This window comes from Schistocerca americana, chromosome 2, assembly GCF_021461395.2.
Source record: "Schistocerca americana isolate TAMUIC-IGC-003095 chromosome 2, iqSchAmer2.1, whole genome shotgun sequence".
NCBI classification, from domain to species: domain Eukaryota; kingdom Metazoa; phylum Arthropoda; class Insecta; order Orthoptera; family Acrididae; genus Schistocerca; species Schistocerca americana.
Window position 1 is genome coordinate 643,984,167 of NC_060120.1, and position 25,273 is coordinate 644,009,439.

The window sequence follows — 25,273 nt, forward strand, 5'->3', positions numbered from 1 at the left end:
ACTTCTTCGAAATATACACACAACTGGCTACAACATCCATGAATGGAGCGGGAACAGAGACGCCGCCACTGCGCTCAGACACTGCTAAACAAAATGTTTAACACAATGTAGAAACAGCTGCGATCGGGTAACGTAAGCAATTTAAAAATTGGAGAGAGAAATACGGCTGTGCTACAGATGTCCATCCTCATTGGCCATAGACAGACACACAGAGAGGGAACAGGACACAGTTTCTCAGCACCACCTGTTAGGTAGAGTGTTACTGGTTAAATGCCTCAAGTGAGAGTAAGAGAAGGAGGCCAGCTTCTTTTAAGGTAAGTTTTCACGCTTTGGCGCTCATAGCGTATACCACTCAGCAAATCAAAATGGTACTATTTGTAGTGTTTGTGTTCAGTGATGACTTGCATAAAGAGGGAAATCCAGACTTACACATTTTTTCCCGATGATTTGAACTTAGATGCATATGCAAGTTGTCAATAGAAGTCAATAGCTGAACCTGCACTCACTTCAGCCTCCTCTTGTAGATTAGCATGGTGAGATCGAGCCGCATCAGCGAGACGAATTGCAGGGCAGTCGAGTCAGTTTCACGGAGATTGAGTAATTTCAGCCTTCATTCTGAAGACTAGCTTCCAGTTTGCCGTTCAATATGCTTTCAACCCCGGCCACAGATGCAAATGCACACCCTCCCATAGAGCTTTCACTTTTTCAAAACACTAACCCTTCGGCAATATCGGTAAAACTTCCGCGTATATAATTGTTTTATTCTGGGATGCGTTTACCTGAATCATCTTCCACATTCCTTGTCCAGGGTACCAAGACATTAGCTTATCACTGTCAACGTTTGTCAAACCATTTATCATGCACTTTAATGTAATACACTGTGTTAATTGTGATTCTTGTTTAATTCTGTAGATAACGAATCGTTGATCACTATTTTGGAGGGCCATAAGCAAACGAAGTTTACTAAGCAAACGAAGTTTGACATTAAAGATGAGCAAGCGTTTTAGAAAAGATTAAGTTATGTTTCATCGTATTCCAAGAGTAATAATGAATGGAAGTTTTTGTCAGTTATTTTAGACGGTATGGTTCAAGATGCGCACATTTTCAACCTTATTTCCTAGCTCGTTCGGAAAACTGGATGTAGTGATGTGTGGGTTGTAATGGTACTTGAATTACGTAACCATTACGACACCTCACCTGAACCTGTCGATACCAGTAATATTCTACTGTGTTTCATGAAGTAGTTAACATATTTCTGAGACAACATTCAGATTTGAATTCATCTGTGATACATCGAAATGTTTATATTGCAATGATATTATTCTTATGTGTATTCTTTCTTTTGTCACTGTTATCTTTGACGTACCTGTAACTCTGATTTTTGGGCGCGTAAGCGATTATTAGTTAGTTGTTAGAGAGTCGGACCTTGAGACGGTCAAGTCTTGGAGTCATGTTCGAAAGACGCATATTGTAGTCAGCTTATAAAATGTGAACTTTAACAGTGACTGTGAGGAAGATGTTTTCAAGTATATTTTGTATTGTGAAGTGATGTTTGTGTGTCGCGTGATATTGCAATAAAAGCAATTAAAAGGAAGTGTAACTTAAATTCGGAGTGCTGATTTTTTTTTTTTTTTTACATCACTATTGTGCTAACTTTGAAAGGTTTAATCTCCAAGAATGGTTTGTGAAGCGTATCTACAAAACTTTTGAATATAGCAGAATACAACCTAGGCCTCTTTGCATCCGAGCTTGGAATCATCACTACCTAGATTTTCGACGATTGAGCCATGATTTTACGACGAGACTAGCGTGGGAAACACGAAAAGATGAGTGTCTAGTTTTTTTTTCATTATTACATGAAATGACTTTATGAACTGTGCTCTAATAACACCTGCCACATAATAACTTAGTTGTTGCCCGGACATGCAGTACTTAGCAGCGTGAGCAACACCACAATCGTGATTAAATTCTGACCTATGTTGTGGTAGGGTTGTTAGAACGTGGGTGCTCCAGCCGGGATAGGCAGCACTAAATATTCAAAAATTAACTGTAGACGTGTTTCAGGAAAAGTACGCTGTGAACCTGTTATGAAGAATATCGACAAAAATCTGACAATCAAATATTAAAGAGACAACCACAGGACGAAAAATGGACGCAAAAAACAATGGGACGACAAAGGATTTAAAATAAACACTACGACTGGATTCCGATGGAGAAGACATCAGCTATAAGTTCAGTAAAAACTCTAACGGATTTTGTAATTTGGTATTGTCATTTCTAGTGGTTCATTTTCTGTTAACAATTAATAATGGATAAAATTAATGCAGGGGAAGATATAGTGGGGGGGATCCAAAAATTGATAGGTTAGAATTAATTATGCTCTTGAGCAAGCAGAATGAAAACATAAATAATTTAAGATCTGAAATGAGGGCTGAAATTGACGAAAGGTTAGGGGAGAATTTGAATAAGTAATTAAATGTAATAAAAACTGAGTTAACTGAGGTAAAAAATACACTGAAAGGTAACTTAAAGGTGATAGAATCGAGGGTAGACAATGTGGAGAAAAAAGTAATTGTTTTTGAAAGTGAATTCATTGCTGAAAATAGTAACAGAGCCAGGGAAATTCAGGAACTTCAAAATAAAAATGAATCACTAGATGAAAAATTGAATGACTTGAAAGTAAACAGTGTTAATGCAGTCAGTAATGTTGAGAAAAAGGTTGACAGTTTAGAATCAAATCTTACCAATAAATTAGACACATTAAAAACTAAAATAAATCAAGTTGAAGAATATGTTGTTAACAAGAATTTGTACAGTCATGGACCAGCATGGTCGAACCTGTTAGTGAAAAGTTTTCCTTGTGATAATTTACACCCAGTTGATTTTTTGCACCTTTGCAAGGACAATTTTGTGCCAGGAATGTCTGATAATTCAAAAATTAAATTTGTCAAAAAATTTCTTGAAGGGGAGGCCCTATCCTGTGCTAACCAAAATTTCGATCAGTGGGAAACCTTTGCAAATTTTGAGAAAAGCTTCTTGAACAAATTTTGGTCAGAATCTGAACACGGGAGGATTAAATCTGAATGTTTAAATGGATCTATTTTCAGAGGGAGAGTGGGCACCATGAAAGCATTTTGTAAAGATCAATTGAGAACATTAATACATTTAGATACACCTTTTGATGAAATGACAAAAATAGATGTGCTGAAAAGAAGGCCACCTGAAAAATTGCAATGGGATTTAGTTCATTGGTCTGATGATTCTTTGGAAGAATTTTTAAAATATGTGGATAATTTGGATAGGGCTTTAGAAAGAGGGTATATTCAAAATTTTGACAGTGGTGAACACTAACAGGAGGGGGGTGGTATTCAAACACGTATGGAGAGAGGAGAGACTACAGAGACAATAGATATGAACAACACAGGGGAAACAATAGGGATCATAATGGTAATGACAGAGACAGGGATAGAAATTTTGGAAATAGAAACAGATGGGGTGACAGAAACAGAGGGGAACAAAATTGGAGATCAAACAGAGAAAACAGGCAGGAAAACTCCGGACCGCCTCAATGAGTGTCTGCAGTTTCGGGGCGAGAAAATTTAATCACAATATGACCTAAAATAACAACTGATAGAGGAAGAAGGAGAAATGTAATTTATTATTATAATAAAACCAGTGGGAGACAAAACAAATACACACCACAAATAACAGACACTCATGTTCAAAACCAAATTAATACTTTAAATTTTGATCAGAAATTTTGGGATACAATAAGAGAAAATAATCATGTTGAAAGCAATAAGGTAACTACTTCTGAGAACAAGCCAAATGAGGATATTGCAATTGTACCAGAATTTTATAATTGGGTAGAGAATAATAATCTATGTAATTCTGAAGTATCTGACAAACATTACAGCTCTGATTTGAATAAGTTATTTAATGAAAATGAAAAGTTATGTGAAGAGAGAGAGATGGAACTTAATGTGACTGTGGGTAGGATGCATGATAAGGAAAGTTTTGATTTTGATGAAAATATGGAAGCTAATGATGTTGTTGAGAGTTGTACGGAGGTAAGTAACGGTGAGATTAATGCTGTGGGTGAGTATCAAGTATTCGTCGAGATTATTTCAAGTGAAGTAGTGAAGCTATGTGATAATGAAGTTGATAATTGTGGGCATTATGATGAGGTAAGTGTGGTTAGTAATGAGGAAGAGGACACTCATTCATCTGAAGAACAGGTAAAGTTAAGTCAGTGTAACCAATTTAATGTTGCAGAGGACTGTAATGTTGTGCCAGCTAATAGTATGAAGTATTTAAACCCACATACAAGTTCTGAAGGAATAGGTGAAAAATTTTTAAAAATATTATGGAACAGTTGCAATTACAAAACAGATAGGGACGAGTTGTGGAACCATTTAGCTAAAATTTGTAGAAGGTTAGATCCTCACTGGTGGCAAAGTGTAAAATGTAATGAATATCTGATGTATGCTCAACCTGTTGTATCCATAGATGATGTTAATGAAAGTGTCAATGTGTGTGAGAAGCTATTAAAAACTGATCAGGAAAATAATGACGGTAATTTTAGAGAAATTGAAAATCACCTGTTACATGATCCGTTAAAAGAAAGAGTAGAACAATGTGAATTAGGGTGTCCATACAGTAAAGTTAAAGTAAAAAATTTGGAGGGTAAATGTCTCATTGATATAGGAAGTCCTATTTCAGCTATTTCAGAAAAATTCAGAAATAAAATTAAAAACAGTGTTGATTTTGTTGAGGCTCCTGTCATGGGAGTAAAGATAAGAGGAGCTACAGACAAACACAGTAAAGTCATCAAAAGTCAAGTATTTTTATCATTTGAAATAGAAGATGTAAAATTTGAGCAGGGTTGTCTTGTTATTCCAAGTTTAGAAGAGAACATATTGTTTGGCATGGACTGGGTGTTAAAGGTAAGTGCTGCATTTAGCTGGAGTGAGATGAAGTTAAATGTGTGTGAACCCAAAAGCAATATTACTGTGTGTACATAACTGTTTATTATAGACTGTGGAGAAGGTTGCAATCATGTCAAAAAAATCATAGACTATGAAGAGAATTTGTACTGTTTTGATAACAAATCTGAGCTAAATTTTTCTGGTCAAAATTATGAAAGCCTAGTTAAAAGCAAAGTAGAGGAAGCAATTAATTTGGACAGTGATCAAAAGAGACAGTTGGAAAATCTATTGAGGGAATTTCAAGATGTTTTAAATGAAAAACCTGGAAGAGTCAGGAATTATCAATGCACTTTACACCTTGAACCTTTTTTCTTCAAGCATTATAGTATTCCTTTTGCAAAAAGAAAAGAAGTAGAGAGTGAGATACAAAAAATGGAAGCATGGGGTATAATCGAAAGAAGTAACAGTGATTATAATAATCCTTTGGTGGTGGTTTCCAAACGTGGAGGTGGCGTTAGACTTGTACTTGATTCTAGGCACGTTAACAAATTTTTGAAAAGAGAAAATGATCATCCAGAAAACATAGATGAACTGTTACATAAATTGGAATGTGTGAAATTCATGAGCAGCTTAGACTTAACTTCAAGCTTTCACCAAATTTCTTTAGAAATAAATTCTAGAAAATACACTGCATTCTTGTATGGGGGAAAAAGTTATCATTACTGTGTTCTACCATTTGGACTAACTGTTTCTGTTGCTGAGTTTATTAGAGCATTGGATCTTGTTTTGGGGGATGAATTACTGTCTAAACTTACTGTATATGTAGATGATATTTTGATTTCTGGAGAAACGTGGGAAGAACATTTTGAATTGCTAATACAGGTGTGTACAAAATTAAGGGAAGTGGGTATGACCTTAAAGTTAGAAAAATGTAAATTTGGAGTAAGTGAACTGAAATTTTTGGGACACATTATTTCGGAAAAGGGGATTAAACCTGACAGAGAAAAAATTGAAGCTATAGAGAATTTTCCTGTTCCTAAAAATAAAAAACAATTAAAATCTTTTTTGGTCTTGCTGGATTTCACAGAAAGTATGTCAGTACTCAAGCTATGAATACTTCTTGTTTATGTGATCTATTAAAGAAAAATACTGTCTGGGATTGGTCATCTGATTGTCAAAAAGCATTTGATGAGATAAAGAAACAACTTTCACAGGGCAGAATTCTATATAGGCCTGACATGTCTTTACCCTTCTGTTCAATGATGGACAGCAGTGATATAGGATTAGGAGCACACTTATTTCAGGAAAAAGTTGTAAGAGATCATATTGAACACCATTCCATTGCATTTGCTAGTAGAGTATTACAAATGTATGAAAAGACTTACACTGTGACTGAAAAAGAATTTTTGGCTACACAATGGGCTTTCAACAAATTTAAAAATTATCTTCTTGGACACAAAGTAATTGTTTACTCTGACCACAAAGCATTAAGTTACTTACAGGAGTGTAGGCTTTACCATAGTAGAATCACCAGATGGGCATTATTTTTACAACAATTTGATTATGAAATTAAATATATTAAGGGGAAGGAAAATGTTATTGCTGATGCACTTTCTAGCTCACCTATTGGGCTAAATTTTGATTATTTATTTATTTATTTATTTATGTCCTTAATCTTTGTGGTACATATACCATACCTTAGATGTTGGACAAAATATTACATTAATATACTTTTACATTGGTGTATACATTACATTTATAAATTGTTACATTTTTATATTGCTATATTGTTACATTACATTTTTATATTGTTACAACCAACTTATTTTTTCAAGATACTGTGTAACTGAGTAAAAACAGTTTTCCAAGAGATATGATGTTACAGATTTTTTAAAGCTATGGATTTTGTTTATGGCCTTTAGATTACTTGGCAGCTTATTAAACAAATGTGAACCTGAGAGTGATATACACCTTTCTTGCACAGTGTGGTATAACAATGATGTCTGTGTATGTCACTGTTTGCCCTTGTATGGTGTTCGTGTACAGATTTATTTTGAATAAATACATTTCCATTTTTTAGCGTGCTTTTTTTTAGGAACATTACAACTTCTAGTATATAGATACATGGTAGGGGTAGAATCCCCAGCTCTTTAAAGAATGGTTTGCATGATTTTCGGCTGTTGGCATTTTTCATTACCCTCACAATCTTTTTTTGTTTCCGGAATGCGGTTATGCAATGAGGAGAATTTCCCCAGAATATGATGCCATATCTTAATAGGGAGTGTATGCAAGCATAATACACTGCTCTAACTGTTTCAGGACTTGTGTTGTTCCATATAATCCTCATCGCATAAGTCATTTTGGATAGTTTAGAATTTAATGAAGTGATGTGGGAATTCCATTTAAGATTGTCTTGTAAGTAGATGCCAAGAAATTTTGCTTCAGTGACACTGTTAATTCTTTGGTTTTCTATTGACATGTTTGGTTTTAAAGGGTTTTTATTTTGTTGTGTATGGAAGTGTAAGACGACTGTTTTTTGAGGGTTTATCAGTAATTTATTCCTCGTAAACCACTCTGAGACATTTTCACTTGTGACTTTAGCATTTAAACTTAGAGCCATTTCATTTTCACCTTCAATTAATATGCTTGTGTCATCTGCAAATAGCACTGGTTCGGAGTGTTGATCGTGTAGGGGGAAGTCGTTTATGAAAATTAGGAAGAGAAAGGGACCTAAAATTGAGCCTTGTGGTACACCGTGGGTTAATGTGGAAGGTTTCGATTGATAAGCTTGAAGTTCGTTTTTTCCCATGTGTTTTACGTCTGTTATCTGAGAACGATTTTCTAGGTAGGATTTCAGCCACTCGTGTGGCAGGCCTCTTACACCATACTACTCTAACTTTCTTAGGAGAATTTCATGGTCTATTAGATCAAATGCTTTTGTTAAATCCAGGAAAATCCCCGAAACATTTTTGTGATTATCCACTGAATTTAAAATACGATTTATGAGGCTAAAAGTGACTGTTTCAGTACTGCACTGAGGCCTGAAGCCATGCTGACATCCTGAAATCATATTTTTTTGTTGAAGAAATCAGTTAGTTGTAGCAGAACTAGTTTTCCAATGATTTTTGAAAAACCTGATAGGAGTGACACAGGCCTATAGTTGACCATCTGCTGCCGATCGCCCTTTTTGTAAAGGGGTACAACTTTTGCAGTTTTTAACTGTTGTGGGAAAATACCACTTGATAGTGAAGAATTGCATATATCTAGCAGTGGTGCGAGTATCTGATCAGCTGATTCTTTTATAATATAGTCTGGCACATCATCGACTCTGGCTGAATATTTATTTTTTAATGACTTTATACTGTTTAACAGTTCTTCCCTACTTATTGGATGGAGGAACATGGATGTATTTGTTACACTATTTCCAGAAATTTCCTGTAATCTTTTGTTTGATGTTTTTCCCATTTGTTCCTTCGCTAACTCACGAGCAATATTGGTGTAGTAAGAATTGAAGTGGTTAGCAATTAATTTTGGATCAGTGATCTTGCTGCCCGCCTGTGACAATACAATATTTTTGTGTGTTTCCACCTTTCCAGTAAGTCTCTGTACCGTATTCCACATTGTCTTAGCTTTGTTTGATGATTCCATAATAAGTTTGTCATTTTCCCTTAATATTGCTTCCCTTATTACACGACTCAGAGTTAACTTGTATTTTTTGAAGTGGTGAGCAAATTCAGGGCTGCTATTTGTTTTTGATAGTGCAAAAAGTTCCCTTTTTCTTCTACATGATACTTTGATCCCTGATGTAATCCAAGTTTTGGGTTTGCTGGGGCCTTTACAAATTATTTTCTTTTTTGGAAATACAATTTCGAAACAATGTCTGTAAATTTCCATGAAATTATCTAGCTTTTCATCTGTGTTGTAACTGTTGTAGATTTTATTCCACGAGTGGGTACTTAGCATATGTTTAAAGTGCTCAATATTTTGCATGCTGAATTTTCTCTTGTAGATAACACTTCCATTCGTAGACAAATCAACACTTCCGCATACGGCAAGTAGCTGTGCATTGTGGTCACTGTAGCCAGTATTAAAGTTTTCTGAGGTGTGCATGTCAGTGTTTACAAAGATCGGATCAATAAGTGTAGCACTGAAACAGGCATTGATGATAAAAATTTCAAAATCATGGATTTGAAGGGGATAAAAGAGGAAGGAGAAATTTTAAAAATTTGTAATGACATAAGGAGACACCAAAATCATGATGAAAATTGGAAATTGGTATAAAGTTATTTGGGAGTTAAGTAAAAGGTAGATGATTATTATAAGGTACACAAAGGGATTCTGTTCAGAAGATTAAGACCTGATTTGGATGACTGGAAATTATGTTGGCCTGAGCAGCACATAGACACATTAGTTAAGTGTATACATGAGAGCTTTGGACATTGTGGTTCTGTCAAATGCATACAAAAGATTCAGGAAAACGTCTACTTTTATAATATTGCCAGAAGAGTGAAGAAAAAATTTGCAGCCTGTGACCGAAGCCAAAGAATAAGGTGACTAATCAAACATGCATAGGGATGATGCAAAATATTTTGCCCAGCACAAATTTAGAGCTGACAGCTTGTGACATTTATGGACCACTCCCCAAGTCAAAGGAGGTTACAGTTTTATCTTTGTGATTGTTGATATATTCTCAAAATTCATCAAATCGTATCCATTAAGGAAAGCCACAAGTAAACAGATTACATCTAAATTAACCAGTGATTATTTCAACAAGGTAGGTACTCCACAAGCAATCTTGTCAGACAATGGCTCACAATTTACATCAAAAGTATAGAAAGATTTTGTTGAAAATGCAAACATAAAACATATTTTGATTTCAGTTTATCACCCGTCTAGTAATCCAGCAGAGAAGTACACGACAGAGATAGGGAGGTTCTGCAGAACATATTGTAGTAAGAACCATGTAAATTGGATTGAATATGTAAATGATTTCGAAGACATAATGAACAGTTTGCAACATACACCCACTGGCTTTTCACCATTCGAAATTATGTTTAACAAAAGACCCACTAGCTTTATTTCTGAACCCATAGATTTTCCATTTTGTCAAATTTTGTCACCTCAGGAGAGAGAACAAATTGTAAAAGACACCATGAGAAAACAAGCAGATTACAGAAAGAGAAGACATGATGCAAAAGGCAGGTTTTACACTTTAATATTGGTGATTTGGTTTTGGTTAAAATGAAAGAAAAATCTAAACTTATGACTTCAGAATTAAAGAAATTTTTTGACATTTATATAAGTACCATTTTTGATGGAAGAAAATCCTCACCCAAATGCATACAGATTGATCTATCCAAAATCCAGGAAATTATTTATTTGATTTGAGGAATGTAACTGAATTGAAACCTTATAAGTGTTATACCTAGAATGAAATTTGCAAATCTCAATAACCTCGAATACAAGGAAAATTTTTCATATTTAATATTGTTTATGAAGTTTGTTTCCTATTATGTGATATGGAAACTATATATGGTACTGAAGCTTACTTATTGCTGAAAGGAAGTGTAAAAATATTTTGCTTGATGAACCACATACACATGTAACATACTTACTATTCATTGAATATATGCCTACATATAAGAAAATATTTTGATGGTTGCTTCTGCATTTTATTTTCTTTGTGTGGTAGGACATGTGCTATTTTAGTTGTAGTTTACTCATGTCAGTTATTAGACATTTTGACATTCATATGTTGTGCTTACTACTATTTTCTTCACGTGCTGATGTCATTAATGCTGAAAATACTTTATTGCTGTTATTATATTTTCTGAATCTATATGTTGGAAAAGACTGAAATTGGAATATTATGAACAGGCTATGCCTGCTTATTTGCCTACTTGACAATTGGGAAGTATGAAATTGAGGACTTTCCACACTGTGGAATTAAATCATTCTTTTGTGTATTATTGGTGAACCATTGTGTCTGCCTATGGAGGCAACACACAGATACTAACAATTGTCATTTTTCTTAACTTTGTCTTTCTATATAACATGTTTAGGATTAGTGTGATACCTTTTGATATTTTGCATATTATGTTGATGAAATTAAGAGGATGCTTGTTGTAAAATCCAACCTCTACTTTTGTCACTTTGATAATATTCCTTCTGTTTTTGTAAGACTCAGTGTAGCCCTGAGCACTTTTCTTCCTTTGTACACGTCATATTGTAGGTTTTTATGCTACAGTTAGATTGGATCTGTATTGGGGGGGCGGGGGTGAATATTGGGATAGACAATATCTATCAGTGATGGGTTTCTTAAGCTACTGTAGGGGGATTATAACAGTCGTCCGTTCTGCCATGTCTGCATTGTATTTTATATTGGTGGGTGGCTGTTGATATTCTGCTCTCAGTTATATTTTTTGAGCCCTCCCCTTTTATCTTATCCTACTGCCTGTCACTGATTCTATTATATTTTTCTTCTTCTGGTGATGAGAGAGCACCTATTTCTATCTTTCTTTTCCATCCACGTATTTTGAGATATCGCTCCTCCCTTGTTGCAGTGTCTGTAATTGTACCGTGTCCTCATGCTCTTCAATACAGATCAACAAGCAATTGTTTTCTTAAATGCTGTCTGGTAATACTTTTCTTTGTCACAAATTTCCATGTTAATGTAGTAAACTGTATCTGGTCGAATAACTTTGAAATTAATTTCCAAATTTATTTATATACTATCATACCACATTGCAGTAGAGTAAAAATTCCCATTACTTTGGTGACACAATATAACACTGAATATTTGTGTAGGAACTTTTACTGAAGTGAAGAATAAAGCCTATGTAATAATTTCAGGTCAACTACCTGTGTAGATAAAGAACCCACCAGCTAAGAGAAACTATGTAAAGGGAATACCTATGGACCTGCTATTAGAGGAAAAACTTAACTAGGAGAACAGGAACTACAGTGGTGAAAGGGACAGTGAGTTATACACTCCTGGAAATGGAAAAAAGAACACATTGACACCGGTGTGTCAGACCCACCATACTTGCTCCGGACACTGCGAGAGGGCTGTGCAAGCAATGATCACACGCACGGCACAGCGGACACACCAGGAACCGCAGTGTTGGCCATCGAATGGCGCTAGCTGCGCAGCATTTGTGCACCGCCGCCGTCAGTGTCAGCCAGTTTGCCGTGGCATACGGAGCTCCATCGCAGTCTTTAACACTGGTAGCATGCCGCGACAGCGTGGACGTGAACCGTATGTGCAGTTGACGGACTTTGAGCGAGGGCGTATAGTGGGCATGCGGGAGGCCGGGTGGACGTACCGCCGAATTGCTCAACACGTGGGGCGTGAGGTCTCCACAGTACATCGATGTTGTCGCCAGTGGTCGGCGGAAGGTGCACGTGCCCGTCGACCTGGGACCGGACCGCAGCGACGCACGGATGCACGCCAAGACCGTAGGATCCTACGCAGTGCCGTAGGGGACCGCACCGCCACTTCCCAGAAAATTAGGGACACTGTTGCTCCTGGGGTATCGGCGAGGACCATTCGCAACCGTCTCCATGAAGCTGGGCTACGGTCCCGCACACCGTTAGGCCGTCTTCCACTCACGCCCCAACATCGTGCAGCCCGCCTCCAGTGGAGTCGCGACAGGCGTGAATGGAGGGACGAATGGAGACGTGTCGTCTTCAGCGATGAGAGTCGCTTCTGCCTTGGTGCCAATGATGGTCGTATGCGTGTTTGGCGCCGTGCAGGTGAGCGCCACAATCAGGACTGCATACGACCGAGGCACACAGGGCCAACACCCGGCATCATGGTGTGGGGAGCGATCTCCTACACTGGCCGTACACCACTGGTGATCGTCGAGGGGACACTGAATAGTGCACGGTACACCAAACCGTCATCGAACCCATCGTTCTACCATTCCTAGACCGGCAAGGGAACTTGCTGTTCCAACAGGACAATGCACGTCCGCATGTATCTCGTGCCACCCAACGTGCTCTAGAAGGTGTAAGTCAGCTACCCTGGCCAGCAAGATCTCCGGATCTGTCCCCCATTGAGCATGTTTGGGACTGGATGAAGCGTCGTCTCACGCGGTCTGCACGTCCAGCACGAACGCTGGTCCAACTGAGGCGCCAGGTGGAAATGGCATGGCAAGACGTTCCACAGGACTACATCCAGCACCTCTACGATCGTCTCCATGGGAGAATAGCAGCCTGCATTGCTGCGAAAGGTGGATATACACTGTACTAGTGCCGACATTGTGCATGCTCTGTTGCCTGTGTGTATGTGCCTGTGGTTCTGTCAGTGTGATCATGTGATGTATCTGACCCCAGGAATGTGTCAATAAAGTTTCCCCTTCCTGGGACAATGAATTCACGGTGTTCTTATTTCAATTTCCAGGAGTGTATATAAATGATGGACTGAAAATAACAATTGGACTCTTGTTTGAAAAAATTTTAATACTTTTCTTATTATATTGCCAGGAGAAATATTCAGTGCTCATTTACATAGTTTTAATTAAAATTCAAATATTTTATGAGTTTTTCTATGCATATAATATGTTATAGATTACATTTTGATATTTATGTGTACTGTTGTAAAGAGAGTGAAGGGCAGTCTGTTGTAAAATTTAGTAATTTTTGCAATTTGAAAAGATATGGCTAAAGCAACTTTTAATCTATTACATTACATTTCTTTAATATTATACCATGAGGATCAGTAATCTCTATGTACTGTTTCAAAGATACTATTACTTTATATATAATGATTACTGTAACTTACTACCTTGTTATCTTGCTGTTTGGGACCCCCAATCCCATGCAGCTTGTGCATGGAATTGTGTGTGTGTGTGGGGGGGGGTGGGGGGTGTTGTAATGGTACTTCAATTACGTAACCATTACGGCACCTCACCTGAACCTCTCGATACCAGTAATATTCTACTGTGTTTCATGAAGTAGTTAACATATTTCTGAGACAACATTCAAATTTGATTTCATTTGTGATACATCGATATGTTTATATTGCAATGATATTATTCTTATGTGCATTATTTCTTTTGTCACTATGATCTTTGATGTACTTGTAACTCTGATTTTTGGGCGCGTAAGCGATTATTAGTCAGTTGTTAGAGAGTCCGACCTTGAGACGGTCAAGTCTTGGACGTCATGTTGGAAAGACGCATATTGTAGTCAGCTTATAAAATGTGAACTTTAACAGTGACTGTGAGGAAGATATTTTCAAGTATGTTTTGTATTGCGAAGTGATGTTTGTGTGTCACGTGATATTGCAATAAAAGTAAGTAAAAGGAAGTGTAACTAAAATTCGGAGTGCTGATTATTATTTTTTTTACATCACTATTGTGCTAACTTTGAAAGGTTTAATCTCCAAGAATGGTTTGTGAAGCGCATCTACAAAACTTTTGAATATAGCAGAATACAACCTAGACCTCTTTGCATCCGAGCTTGGAATCATCATCACCTAGATTTTCGACGATTGAGCCATGATTTTATGACGAGACCAGCGTGGGAAACACGAAAAGATGAATGCCTAGGTTTTTTTCATTATTACATGAAATGACTTCATGAACTGTGCTCTAATAACACCTGCCACATAATAACTTAGTTGTTGCCCGAAAATGCAGTATTTAGCAGCGTGAGCAACACCACAATCGTTATTAAATTCTGACCTTTGTTGTGGTAGGGTTGTTAGAGGGTGGAATTTTTGATCTTTAACTCAAAGAAATGGTTTCCATAATCTTATTTATAACACCAAAAATGCAAACATAAATGTAAACACCACTCATGTATTAAGCCTTAGGCCTTTTTCGACTGGATGATTGTTGGTTGCTGCCTCCAAAGCAGTAAGAGGAGTGATTTATGATTGCTGAATATGTGACCAGTATGTCGCCAGTCCCTCCAGCCGTTATGGCCAGTAGATGAATGTTGATGATACTGCTGCTTTTTTTTTCCAAGCAGCTCCTCATTTGGCCACGGCAGGCTGAGTGAGTCCTGTTCCAAACTTTTCTATTCCAGAAAAATCCGAGGAGATACCAAGAATCGAACCCGGGTCCTTTGCCACCAAGGCGGCGACTCTGACCATTCAGTTACAGAGGCGGTCATCAGACAGATATGCTTCGTATATACTAATGAAATACGTTTCAAGTATGATAGTAATCTAACTGTAAACATATTCTGAATGGATCACAATTCGTGGTCATTCCACTTATGGTCGCTGTGGATAATTACTCCTAGATATTTTACGGTAGATATGTTTCAAGCAATTTGTCATCAACAGCGTAGCTATACAGTAGTGTCTTTGACATAAGAGTCTTAATCTATGAGAATACAAGCGTGATTGCTGGTATTAATCATGTATTAACTGTGACTGTGTTTACTAAAGTTTATCATGACGGTAGTATTCTTTTTATTGAGGCTCGAGTCACTTGCGCCCCAGTAAACCGCGCGACATCGGAAAAACCACCAAATTTTGAGACGATGGGAGAAGCTGACAGAACAAGAGTACATGCCGCTCACAACTCACTCATTTACTTAAGGAAGAAACTAATCACCACACTAAACTTAATGCATTCATTTGACAGTTAACTTTCACGGATAACTTTGTAGTTATTTCACATCCTACGGAAACAATAGCCACGTCGACCAACCCACGGGAATAGTGATTTTTTTTTTCCCTGGAGTAAAAGATGCGTATGTGTCAATTCAGGGTATAGGCTAATTCCATTCCAGAGTTCATCCAAAGGGTAACAGCCGTAGCAATTCGACTAGGAAAGAAAATAAACAATTTCTAAATTTCTAGTTCGTTGCAGTGCAAATTTTATAATATTTGTGGGTGCAACATCATCTGCTCTCATGTTTACCACCGGATACGCTCGCATATTATAATCAAATCCTGTCTCACTAAAAGCCTTAGACGTTCTACATACAAAGGCACGACATCTTTCTGTATTATACCATTTAAATATGATACCGCAGTTGTGAGTCCTCAAGAGTTTCACAAGATATACTGGTAAGATACGCCACACGCTCAGCGGCTTGCTTCGAAGTATGAATTAAACACTTTGAGGATTGTATAAGCATTGTCTTCATTGCGTTGAATCGTATTATGTAGGACGTATTAAACAATAAAAGCATTTTCACAAATACGATTCAGTTCGAAAGGCAAAGAGTAAATAGCTTCTTCGAAGAGTAATTATTGTTCCACATCTCGGGCTATGTTCTTCATATCAATAAATATCTTGTACTACACAGTTTTAAAAGTAGCCTAAGTGTTAATTTAAGGTATAAGCTAATTCCATTACAATTTTCATACAAATCTGTCCAGCTGTTTCAGCGTGAAGGAGTAACAAACATGCTCACACACAACTTTCGCATTTATAATTCGTATATGTTGGATTCGCATTTATTCTTTGGAGACCAGTTGTATGCTGGGTGTTTTGCAATTCCTATTACAGGCTGCTAGAGCTTGTAGAGGGGACTTAGTACACGAAGTTCGGATAAGGGTCCCCGGGCAGGAAATAAAGCGGGGGATTTAAAAGCGAGTTCATCTTCAAACTTATTTTGCAAGCAAACGGTACATTTCCCGACTGCGTTCCCTGTCAAAACTTTATCTACTAAGTCCCCTCTAAAACCCTTAGAAGCCTGTAATAGGAATAGTGGAACATCTTGTACGTTTTAATTTTACCAAAATTTTATATTATCTCACATATTATTTGCCAGAAAAGTGGGAAAGGTGAATGCTTTACAGCATTAGCAATAATTAATGCTGTATTATAAATTCGATTAATATGATTTTATTGTATGACCACTCCATATACTTACAGTCGTTACGAACGCAGGCACATGAGCATATTTGGTATCAGTGGCAATAATTATTGCTGTATCGATAGGAATAATGGATTAAGTTGACTATTAATTATTTAAAACTCAGCTGTAGCCAATGTTATGAGCTCCAAACAATCTGATCGTTCATATGCGTTTGCTATAGTTCATGTTATTATCAAAACCTGATAGTAAAACCTCTGACGGCCGTTCTGCAATATCTTCAACAACATAACAATGAAATAAAATTATTGCTCATGATAATCTTTTATACCCTCTCTACATACCCACTCCGCAAGCTACTGAACTGCATGTCAGCGCAGTCAGATTAGATTTCTCTGGAGTCTTAAGACATATATGGTGACTAAGGCTGTAAACAATGGTAAGCAACAGCCGATGAAAAACACGACTATTGCTTGTAAAACATGCATCGAGAAGCGCTTTATTCACATAAGCTGGTATGTCAACGACAAACCGAAAAATGGCAGCTCTGATTTCAAATTCTCGCTAAAGATAAATTTGTGACGATGTGAATATGCAAACAATGGTAAGTTCTAAAACATGGCTGACACTAGTAGTAACACGAGTGGTGCACGTGTCAAGAAAATGATTTTCAGAAACGATTTGCACAAATTCGAAGATGATATAACTACAGCCCAAATAAAGATCAGAATTCGTTCCTGAACCCAAATGGGCTTCCAAAGCTGTTGATAATCACGTAAATGTGAACAATTATTTACGCAAGTTAAGCAGGTGAACGATGTTAAGCTGTGTCCCTTACCATAGTTTGCGTCAATTAACGAGACACTGTAATGGCTTAAATATTAAGGGCCATCGTTATCATTGTTTATGTGCTGTAGTAAGACGCCAATAAATTTTTATATTGTACTGAATCATAAAATAATGTTTGAAGTTTTAATACTTCATTGTTGTAAAAATCGGTAATGCAAATTTTAGTATCATTAACTGAAACAATTCGTAACTTTGGAATTTGTACTTTGGAGAGGTTTCACAGTAATGTTTGATTAACTCGCCAGCAAGTTTGCTTACAACGTCCGACATCTGTTATGGGGGGGGTGGCCGCCCAACTCCATGGCGTGTGGACTTTTCAGATTGGTTTCGCCATGCACTGAAAACACTCACAAAACGGCTAGTTGAAAAAGGGAGGCAGGGAGAGAGAGGGTTATATATAAACTCTCTCCCTAGAAAATTTATCTCCTTCATATCTCCTCTGTTTTACCACAGATGACGAGTCACTGATCTCACTTGCTCTAAGATTGCAGCACGCGAGCTGCCTATTTGATTCCACCACCCTGAATGAAATGCATAACTTCTAATAAATGTTCACCAACCTGGACTTCTTCTCCCCTGTCCAAAAAACAGCATACAGGTCTGGGATCCATTGTCTTGAGGCTGTAACAAACTCTTAGCGAGGAACTGGTATTATGTGAACGATTAAATTTCTAATTAGGTTGGATATATGGGATACCACTCGTTTTTTATTGGCAAAACACGAGAAACTGCACAATTACATTACACTTTAGAGTCACTAATAATTTCCGTTCTTCGAGAAAATAACGAACTACGCATTTCCGTAAATACTATCACACTGTTCTCAACTACATGTCTATATAACCATACATTGCTAATAAAGTCTTAACCTGATGCCGAGCACAGCAGACAACTTGTGTGTCCTCCGAGACTGCCGAACCAGCTATCACATTTACAAACCATAGATGGCTAATAAAGTCTTAACTGATTTAACAGACCCTGACAGCGGCTGAGAACATGTCTGTTCTCCGACACTGCCGAAGCATCTCTGATCTTAAAGCCGATCCACTTCATCCGCCATCCAAGTCAGGCGCTATCCGAAGATCACCGAAGTGCTTTGTCTGCCTTTTCGTTTAGCTACTGTTTATTATTCTGCCGGTTATTAGTACTTGTGAAATAATGGAATGATAGCACACTACTGAGAGATGCTTTAATATGAAACGCAAGTAAATACGCTGTTTAGTTCCACTAATTTTAATAATAAAAGTTTATTATTTTCGCGCGCAACTACCAAACGCAGCAACCAATTGCGGAGGACTACAATTTAAGCTGTCTTTCTCACAAAACCCGTACAGAAAAAAACCATGTCATCGGTACCTTGCACCACATTACGTCATATTGCCACTGTTGCTTTCTGAACTGCTCCAAGAAGAGGTTCTTGTATCTGAATATGATGGCTGCAAAGACAGAAATTTTACAACAACAGCACTTCTCGAACACCCGAAAATTCGTGCAGTTTCCGAAATGCTTGTGCCGAGCCCCTGGATCATCACAATTGCTCTCTGACAAACTCGGATACATCGCGAGGCTTTTCCATTCTACACACGAACAGCACGCTCACTGATAACTGCATGCACCGTGCGTGTGTCTGACTAGCAGTCATTCCTTGCCAGGTGAGGCTGCTATCGTCTGGACGAGATTATATCGATAGTAGCTCGGTGGCCGTAATGTTCTGGCTGATCAGTGTATGTGCCTGGGCGGAGTTCCCTTCCGCCTCTGAATTACGTTAAGTCTCTCAAGGGGTGATGAGTAAAACGCGCATATGGTACAGACGATTCAGAACGAACTCCTCATTGTTGTTTGTGGCAATCGCCTCTCGCGCAGGAGGAGCTCGAAGTGCTGGAACGTCATTTGAGATTACACAGTTCCAGTATTCGCTGTCTACTCTATGACAGTGAAATACGCTAGTCATGTTGGAAGAGATTTTGTTTTGTCTCCGCTTATGCTAACTCTCTCTTGCTTGCTCCAATATTAAATTTCATTGGACCAAGGAGAAAAAAATCGAAGAAAAATGATAGCTGGTTCCCGATTTGTTTTGATATGTCATTTGTATAACAAAGCCGAGGGCCTGGACTCAAAATCGTCTCCAAAACCCTTCACTGTCTTCGTAAAGCGGCGTGCCCCATTGCGTTTAACAAAGTGAAAGTAACTTACTGCAACGATGCCCTGAAAGACCCTGACTGCGATGAGGGCTCGATAGTCGACGCTGGCAGCCAATGGGATGAGAACGGCGAGCAGGCAAGCTCCCAGGTTACTCAGACCGAACACCAGCTTCGGGCTGAAACGCCTCGCCAGTATGCCGCCTGGGATCTGCAATAATTTCATATCTCACTAGCTAAGCAACTAATTCTTTCGTTTGTACACAAAACTAAATATATTTCATACTGACATACGCTACTGTGGCTGTTCATGTAAAATTTTATGGGTCTGTGAGTGTGTTGTCTTCTCTCAACACTGGTCAATGTTTCGACCACGTTGATGGTTCAAATGGCTCTGAGCACTATGGGACTTAAAATCTGAGGTCCCCTACAACTTAGAACTACTTAAACCTAACTAACCTAAGGACATCACACACATCCATGCCCGAGGCAGGATTCGAACCTGCGACCGTAGCGATCGCGCGGTTCCAGACTGAAGCGCTTAGAACGTCTCGGCCACAGCGGCCGGCCGCCCACGTTGAGAATGACATTCATCAGCATGGTGTTTCACTACTGTAACAGTGCCATCTGAGTTCTTATATAAGAACGTTTCATTCTGTCCCAATTATCACTTGACAAATACTTGTGGCAGTTACGAAATGTTAATTATCATCTAGAAAAGTTGAAGGTATATCATTGACTGTTGTTTCTTGCGTGGAGAGGGACGGAACGCCAACTGCAGGCCTTGGCCCACTTCTGGAATCTGGCGGTATGGCCCGTTCACTTCACAATTCTTACGCCTTACTAGCAATCACTGCGGTTTTCATGAGAGCGTATTTAGCATTATCCAGCGGTAACCGTAAATACTGTGACAACATTTTCAACATTTGTAGTCCTGTCGCCCTCAGTTGCGTAAAATATCGTGGTATGCTGATAATTGGAGGGTTCAGATGCCAGTCAGTGTAAGTCAGTCCACAATGAAACTGAAGATAATTAGATGTTTTCAAAAAGTAACACAGAGAAATACAGGTGATTTATACAATAAGACTTTCTTTGTTATTGAAACCCAATACAACAACTCGCCTATTGTGAGAATACAGAAGAACGTAACTTACATAATTTACTACATAAGTACAATTTACCAAAAAACTGTAACTTATGGTCACTGCCCACTGCACTTTTTGATGAATTTAATCTATATATTCATCATTATCGCCGCCATACTCAGTAGGATTTTTGATTTCTTTTGTCTTTGAGGATGATACACGTGTGCTTTGGTTTATTGAAGGTAACCATCGATAAAATGAGTGGTAATGTCGAGGAATATATTTCAAAAGTTCCAACATATGCTTTCTTCAGCTCTTTAACAAGTCGACGATCTGTGTACAGGGGATCTTGAACAATATTGATCAAATGAGGACGCCTTCCTTTTGAATTTTATGGAATGTTCATAGGAAACAGAATTTTCTTGGTCTTTGCAGTATCTTGCCCATTTCATTTTCAATCAGTTTACTTTACCCCTCCAGTATTGGTTTTTCTATTGGAAACTAAATCTCCCAAGATTTTGGTTGACAGAAACTCTTCTCTCTTCATCTCTGTTAGCAGAAATGGATTTTTGCGTTTGGCAATTGTTACCAAATCAGGCCAATCTCTTGGACCAAAAATAAATTATTTCTTTTTTTCTTTGGATTCGATAACGTCAAAATCTGCATCATTTGGGAGGTAAATGTGTCCTGATACCATAAATTTGTGGTCAATGTAATCAGCTACCATCCCTGGATCTTGCAAAAGTTTATGCAACTATAAGCTTAGTTTGATATTCCTGTTTTGACTTGTGCAAGAATCTGAAAACAGGATAATACGGCGATGAGATGAGGCATGCCGGTCGTGGTGGTCTAGCGGTTCTAGGCGCTCAGTCCGGAACTGCGCGACTGCTACGGTCGCGGGTTCGAATCCTGCCTCGGGCATGGATGTGTGTGATGTCCTTAGGTTAGTTGGGTTTAAGTAGTTCTAAGTTCTAGGGGACTGATGACCACTGATGTTAAGTCCCATAGTGCTCAGAGCCAATTGAACCTAGTGTTCAGAGCCATTTGAACCATTTTGAGGCATGTTGTTTAAGATGTTTAACATGACACGCTCCAATTTCGTGTGACCCTCGAGATCCTTCTGTCTCATCCCACATGTACATGTAACCATTAGAAAAATGGTTCAAATGGCTCTGAGCACTATGGGACTTAACATCTGAGGTCATCAGTCCCCTAGAACTTAGAACTACTTAAACCTAACTGACCTAAGGACATCACACACATCCATGCCCAAGGCAGGATTCGAACCTGCGACCGTAGTGGTCGCGCGGTGCCAGAGTGAAGCCCCTAGAACCACTAGGTCACACTGGTCGGCTAACCTTTAGAGCCATTAAAACTGTGCACTCCTAGGTTATATACATACATATTTAGTTTGTAATAGGCAAAAGATGTGGGAAGTTTTGTGGAAGGTAAAGCTTTTTCTACATCAAAAGTAAAAACGTAAACATCCTCTCCTGCAAGCAACTTGTCAGAATTCAAAGAATCTCTAGTTTGTTGTGCTCGCCGAAGATGAAGTTCTTTTGTAATCTTTGCCTCGTACTTTTCTGCATCATCATTCTCAAAAGTAAGAATGTTCTGCAGCGAATCGCATAGCTGGCATGTATCTTTGGACGGGGGTTTAAAAAGTAAATTGAAATTAGTAGAAAACACGTGATAATTCATCTTTTCTTTGACAGTTTCGGTACCTTCCTGCGCACATTTCTCCATGTAAAGGTTGTACATCTTTCTGATATTCAGATCAGACTGCAAATATCTCCGATTTGGTGCATCATAGAGGGTATAATTACTTTTATAAGAGGGAAACGATTCGATGTGTTCTTTCACTTTTGTCAAATCTGTTTTATTTGTTGGCGGCCTGTGGCCTCTTTTATCAATACATGCGGATGGTTCTGTACTACCCGCTATTTTATAAAGACGAGCATCACTAACTTGAAATGTGTCTATAAAAAACTTTTTACGCAATTTAAAAAAGAATTCGAACAACGATCACCGTTCTGTGGGATTTACTCAATCGAAACACTTTCGTTAACATTTACAGTTCACATTTTTAAAGGATTTTGCAGGCATATTTCTCCCACTTCTATTCACATAAGCTTTCCCAGAACATCTTTTGGCAGAACTGACTACCCTTTTTCCATGAATATTGCTTCCTTTCTTTTTTCTTCCTTTCGTGTATCATCATATTTTCGTTTTCATTGCTTTTATCATGGTTGCCTAAATGGCGATCATCTTCTTCAGTGAATCTACAAATAAATAAAATATTCAGGAAGTCATTCAATGTAACTCAGCACACAGTTCACAATTCAAAAAAAATATTCCAAAACACGTGTTCAGCAATGCTTGTAATGTAACATTCCCGTTGGAAGGTTTCAATATCAATGATGAGATAAACAGTACACTAGTTTTGAGAAAGAACCCTCTCCTGAGTGGTCACATGAAATTACGACACATTTTAGAGGTTAGAAAGTACATACCTGAATAGGACGAATTATTATCATTGTCTGGTACATATTCAGAACCGCTTTCTGAAAAAGGAGTATTTTCAGCGAGTGGAGAGGGCATCCTGATCGAAAAATCACGTATTGTCTAACAACAGCAGATTACTATTTCTAGCAGTACGCCAAGACAAATAAACCGGTGTTGCAAATTGACTTACACTAAATGACTTCGGAATATCTCGGCTCAATTACACCGTGGTCAGTACATTTGCTGCCATTTAGCGTAAGAAATGTCAAATTGTGACTTACTCGTCACGGCAACTGAAAGATTGGATACTCAGGAATCTGTTACGACATATAAGTCACTGGCAGAAAAACGATGACTTAACACTGATTGGCTTCTGAGCCCTCCAATTATTACTTTGAGACCATCCAATCACAACTGAATAAAACATCATTTGTGCCGTACGCGTTGCGCCTTTATTTTTTGCAAGGCATCTACACTGGTCTGGAATGTGTACATATTTTAGTTTATACTATTTAGTTTGCATTTAGGATGTTTTATATACAGGTTATGAACAGTTCTAACGCTTTTTGCTTTTATACACTGAAGAGCCAAAGAAACTGGTACACCTGCCTAGTATCGTGTATGGCCCCTGCGAGTACGCAGAAGTGCCGCAGCACAACGTGGCCTGGACTCGACTAACATCTGAGGTAGTGCTGGAGGCAACTGACACAATGAATCTTGCAAGGCTGTCCAGAAATCCATAAGAGTATGAGAGGGTGGAGACCTCTTCTGAGCAGCACGTTGTAAGGCATCCCAGAAATGCTCAATAATGCTCATGTCTGGGGAGTTTGGTGGCCAGCGGAAGAGTTTAAACTCAGAAGAGCGTTCCTGGAATCACTCTCTAGCAATTTTGGACGTGTGGGGTGTCGCATTGTACTGCTGGAATTGCCCAAGTCCGTCGGAATGCACTATGCACATGAGTGGGAGCAGGTGATCAGACAAGATGCTTACGTACGTGTCTCCTGTAAGAGTCGTATCTAGACGTATCAGGGGCCCCACATCACTCCAACTGCACACGCCCCACACCATTACAGAGCCTCCACCATGCAGGGTACATGGATTCATGAGGTTGTCTCTGTACTCGTACAAGTACATCCGCTCGATACTATTTGAAACGAGACTCGTCCGACCAGGCAACATGTTTCCAGTCATCAACAGTCCACTGTCGGTGTCGACGGGCTCAGGCATGGTGTAAAGCTTTGGGTCGTGCGGTCATTAAGGGTACACGAGTGGATCTACGGCTACGAAAGCCCATGTCGATCATATTTCGTTGAATGGTTCGCACGCTGACACTTGTTTATGGCCTAGCATTGAAATCTGCTGCAACTTGAGGAAGGATGCACATCCGTCATGATGAACGATTCTCTTCAGTCGTCGTTGATCCCGTTCTTGCAGGATCTTTTTCCGACCGAAGCGATGTCGGAGATTTGAAGTTTTACCAGATTCCTGATATTCACGGTACACGCGTGGAATGGGCGCGTGGGAAAATCACCACTTCATCGCTACCTCGGAGATACTATGTCCCATCGTTCGTGTGCCGACTATAATACAACGTTCAAACTCACTTAAATCTTTAAAACCTGCCATTGTAGCAGCAGTAACCGATCTAACAACTGCGCAAGAAACTTGTTGTCTTTTATAGGCGTTGCCGACCGCAGCGCCGTCTTCTGCCTGTTTACATATACCTGTATTGGAATACGCATACCTATACCAGTTTCTTTGGTGCTGCAGTATGTCATGTAGTATTGATTTAAAATTGTACTTGCAGGTTTCGTGTATGTTAATCTACATGTTGTATTCTTTTTCCTTTGTTACAGCTGTTCTTCTTCTGATAAATGCTATCTGAAATTTCATTTTCACTCCTCACAACAGCAGGAACTGAATACTCCGATCTTATGTTTTGGGTGGTGTTGCGAACTATCGAATGTAATTGCAGGTATTGAAT

General features: G+C 38.5%; 1 protein-coding gene across 1 annotated transcript in view; it reads right to left on the reverse strand.

The window, feature by feature from the left end:
• LOC124594266 (sialin-like) overlaps positions 1-25,273 on the reverse strand; it is a 197,517-nt gene that overhangs the window by 111,539 nt on the left and 60,705 nt on the right. The window contains exon 4 of the mRNA XM_047132629.1: positions 19,755-19,910. Within this exon, the coding sequence (XP_046988585.1) occupies positions 19,755-19,910 (156 nt within the window). The remainder of the gene's footprint in view (positions 1-19,754; positions 19,911-25,273) is intronic.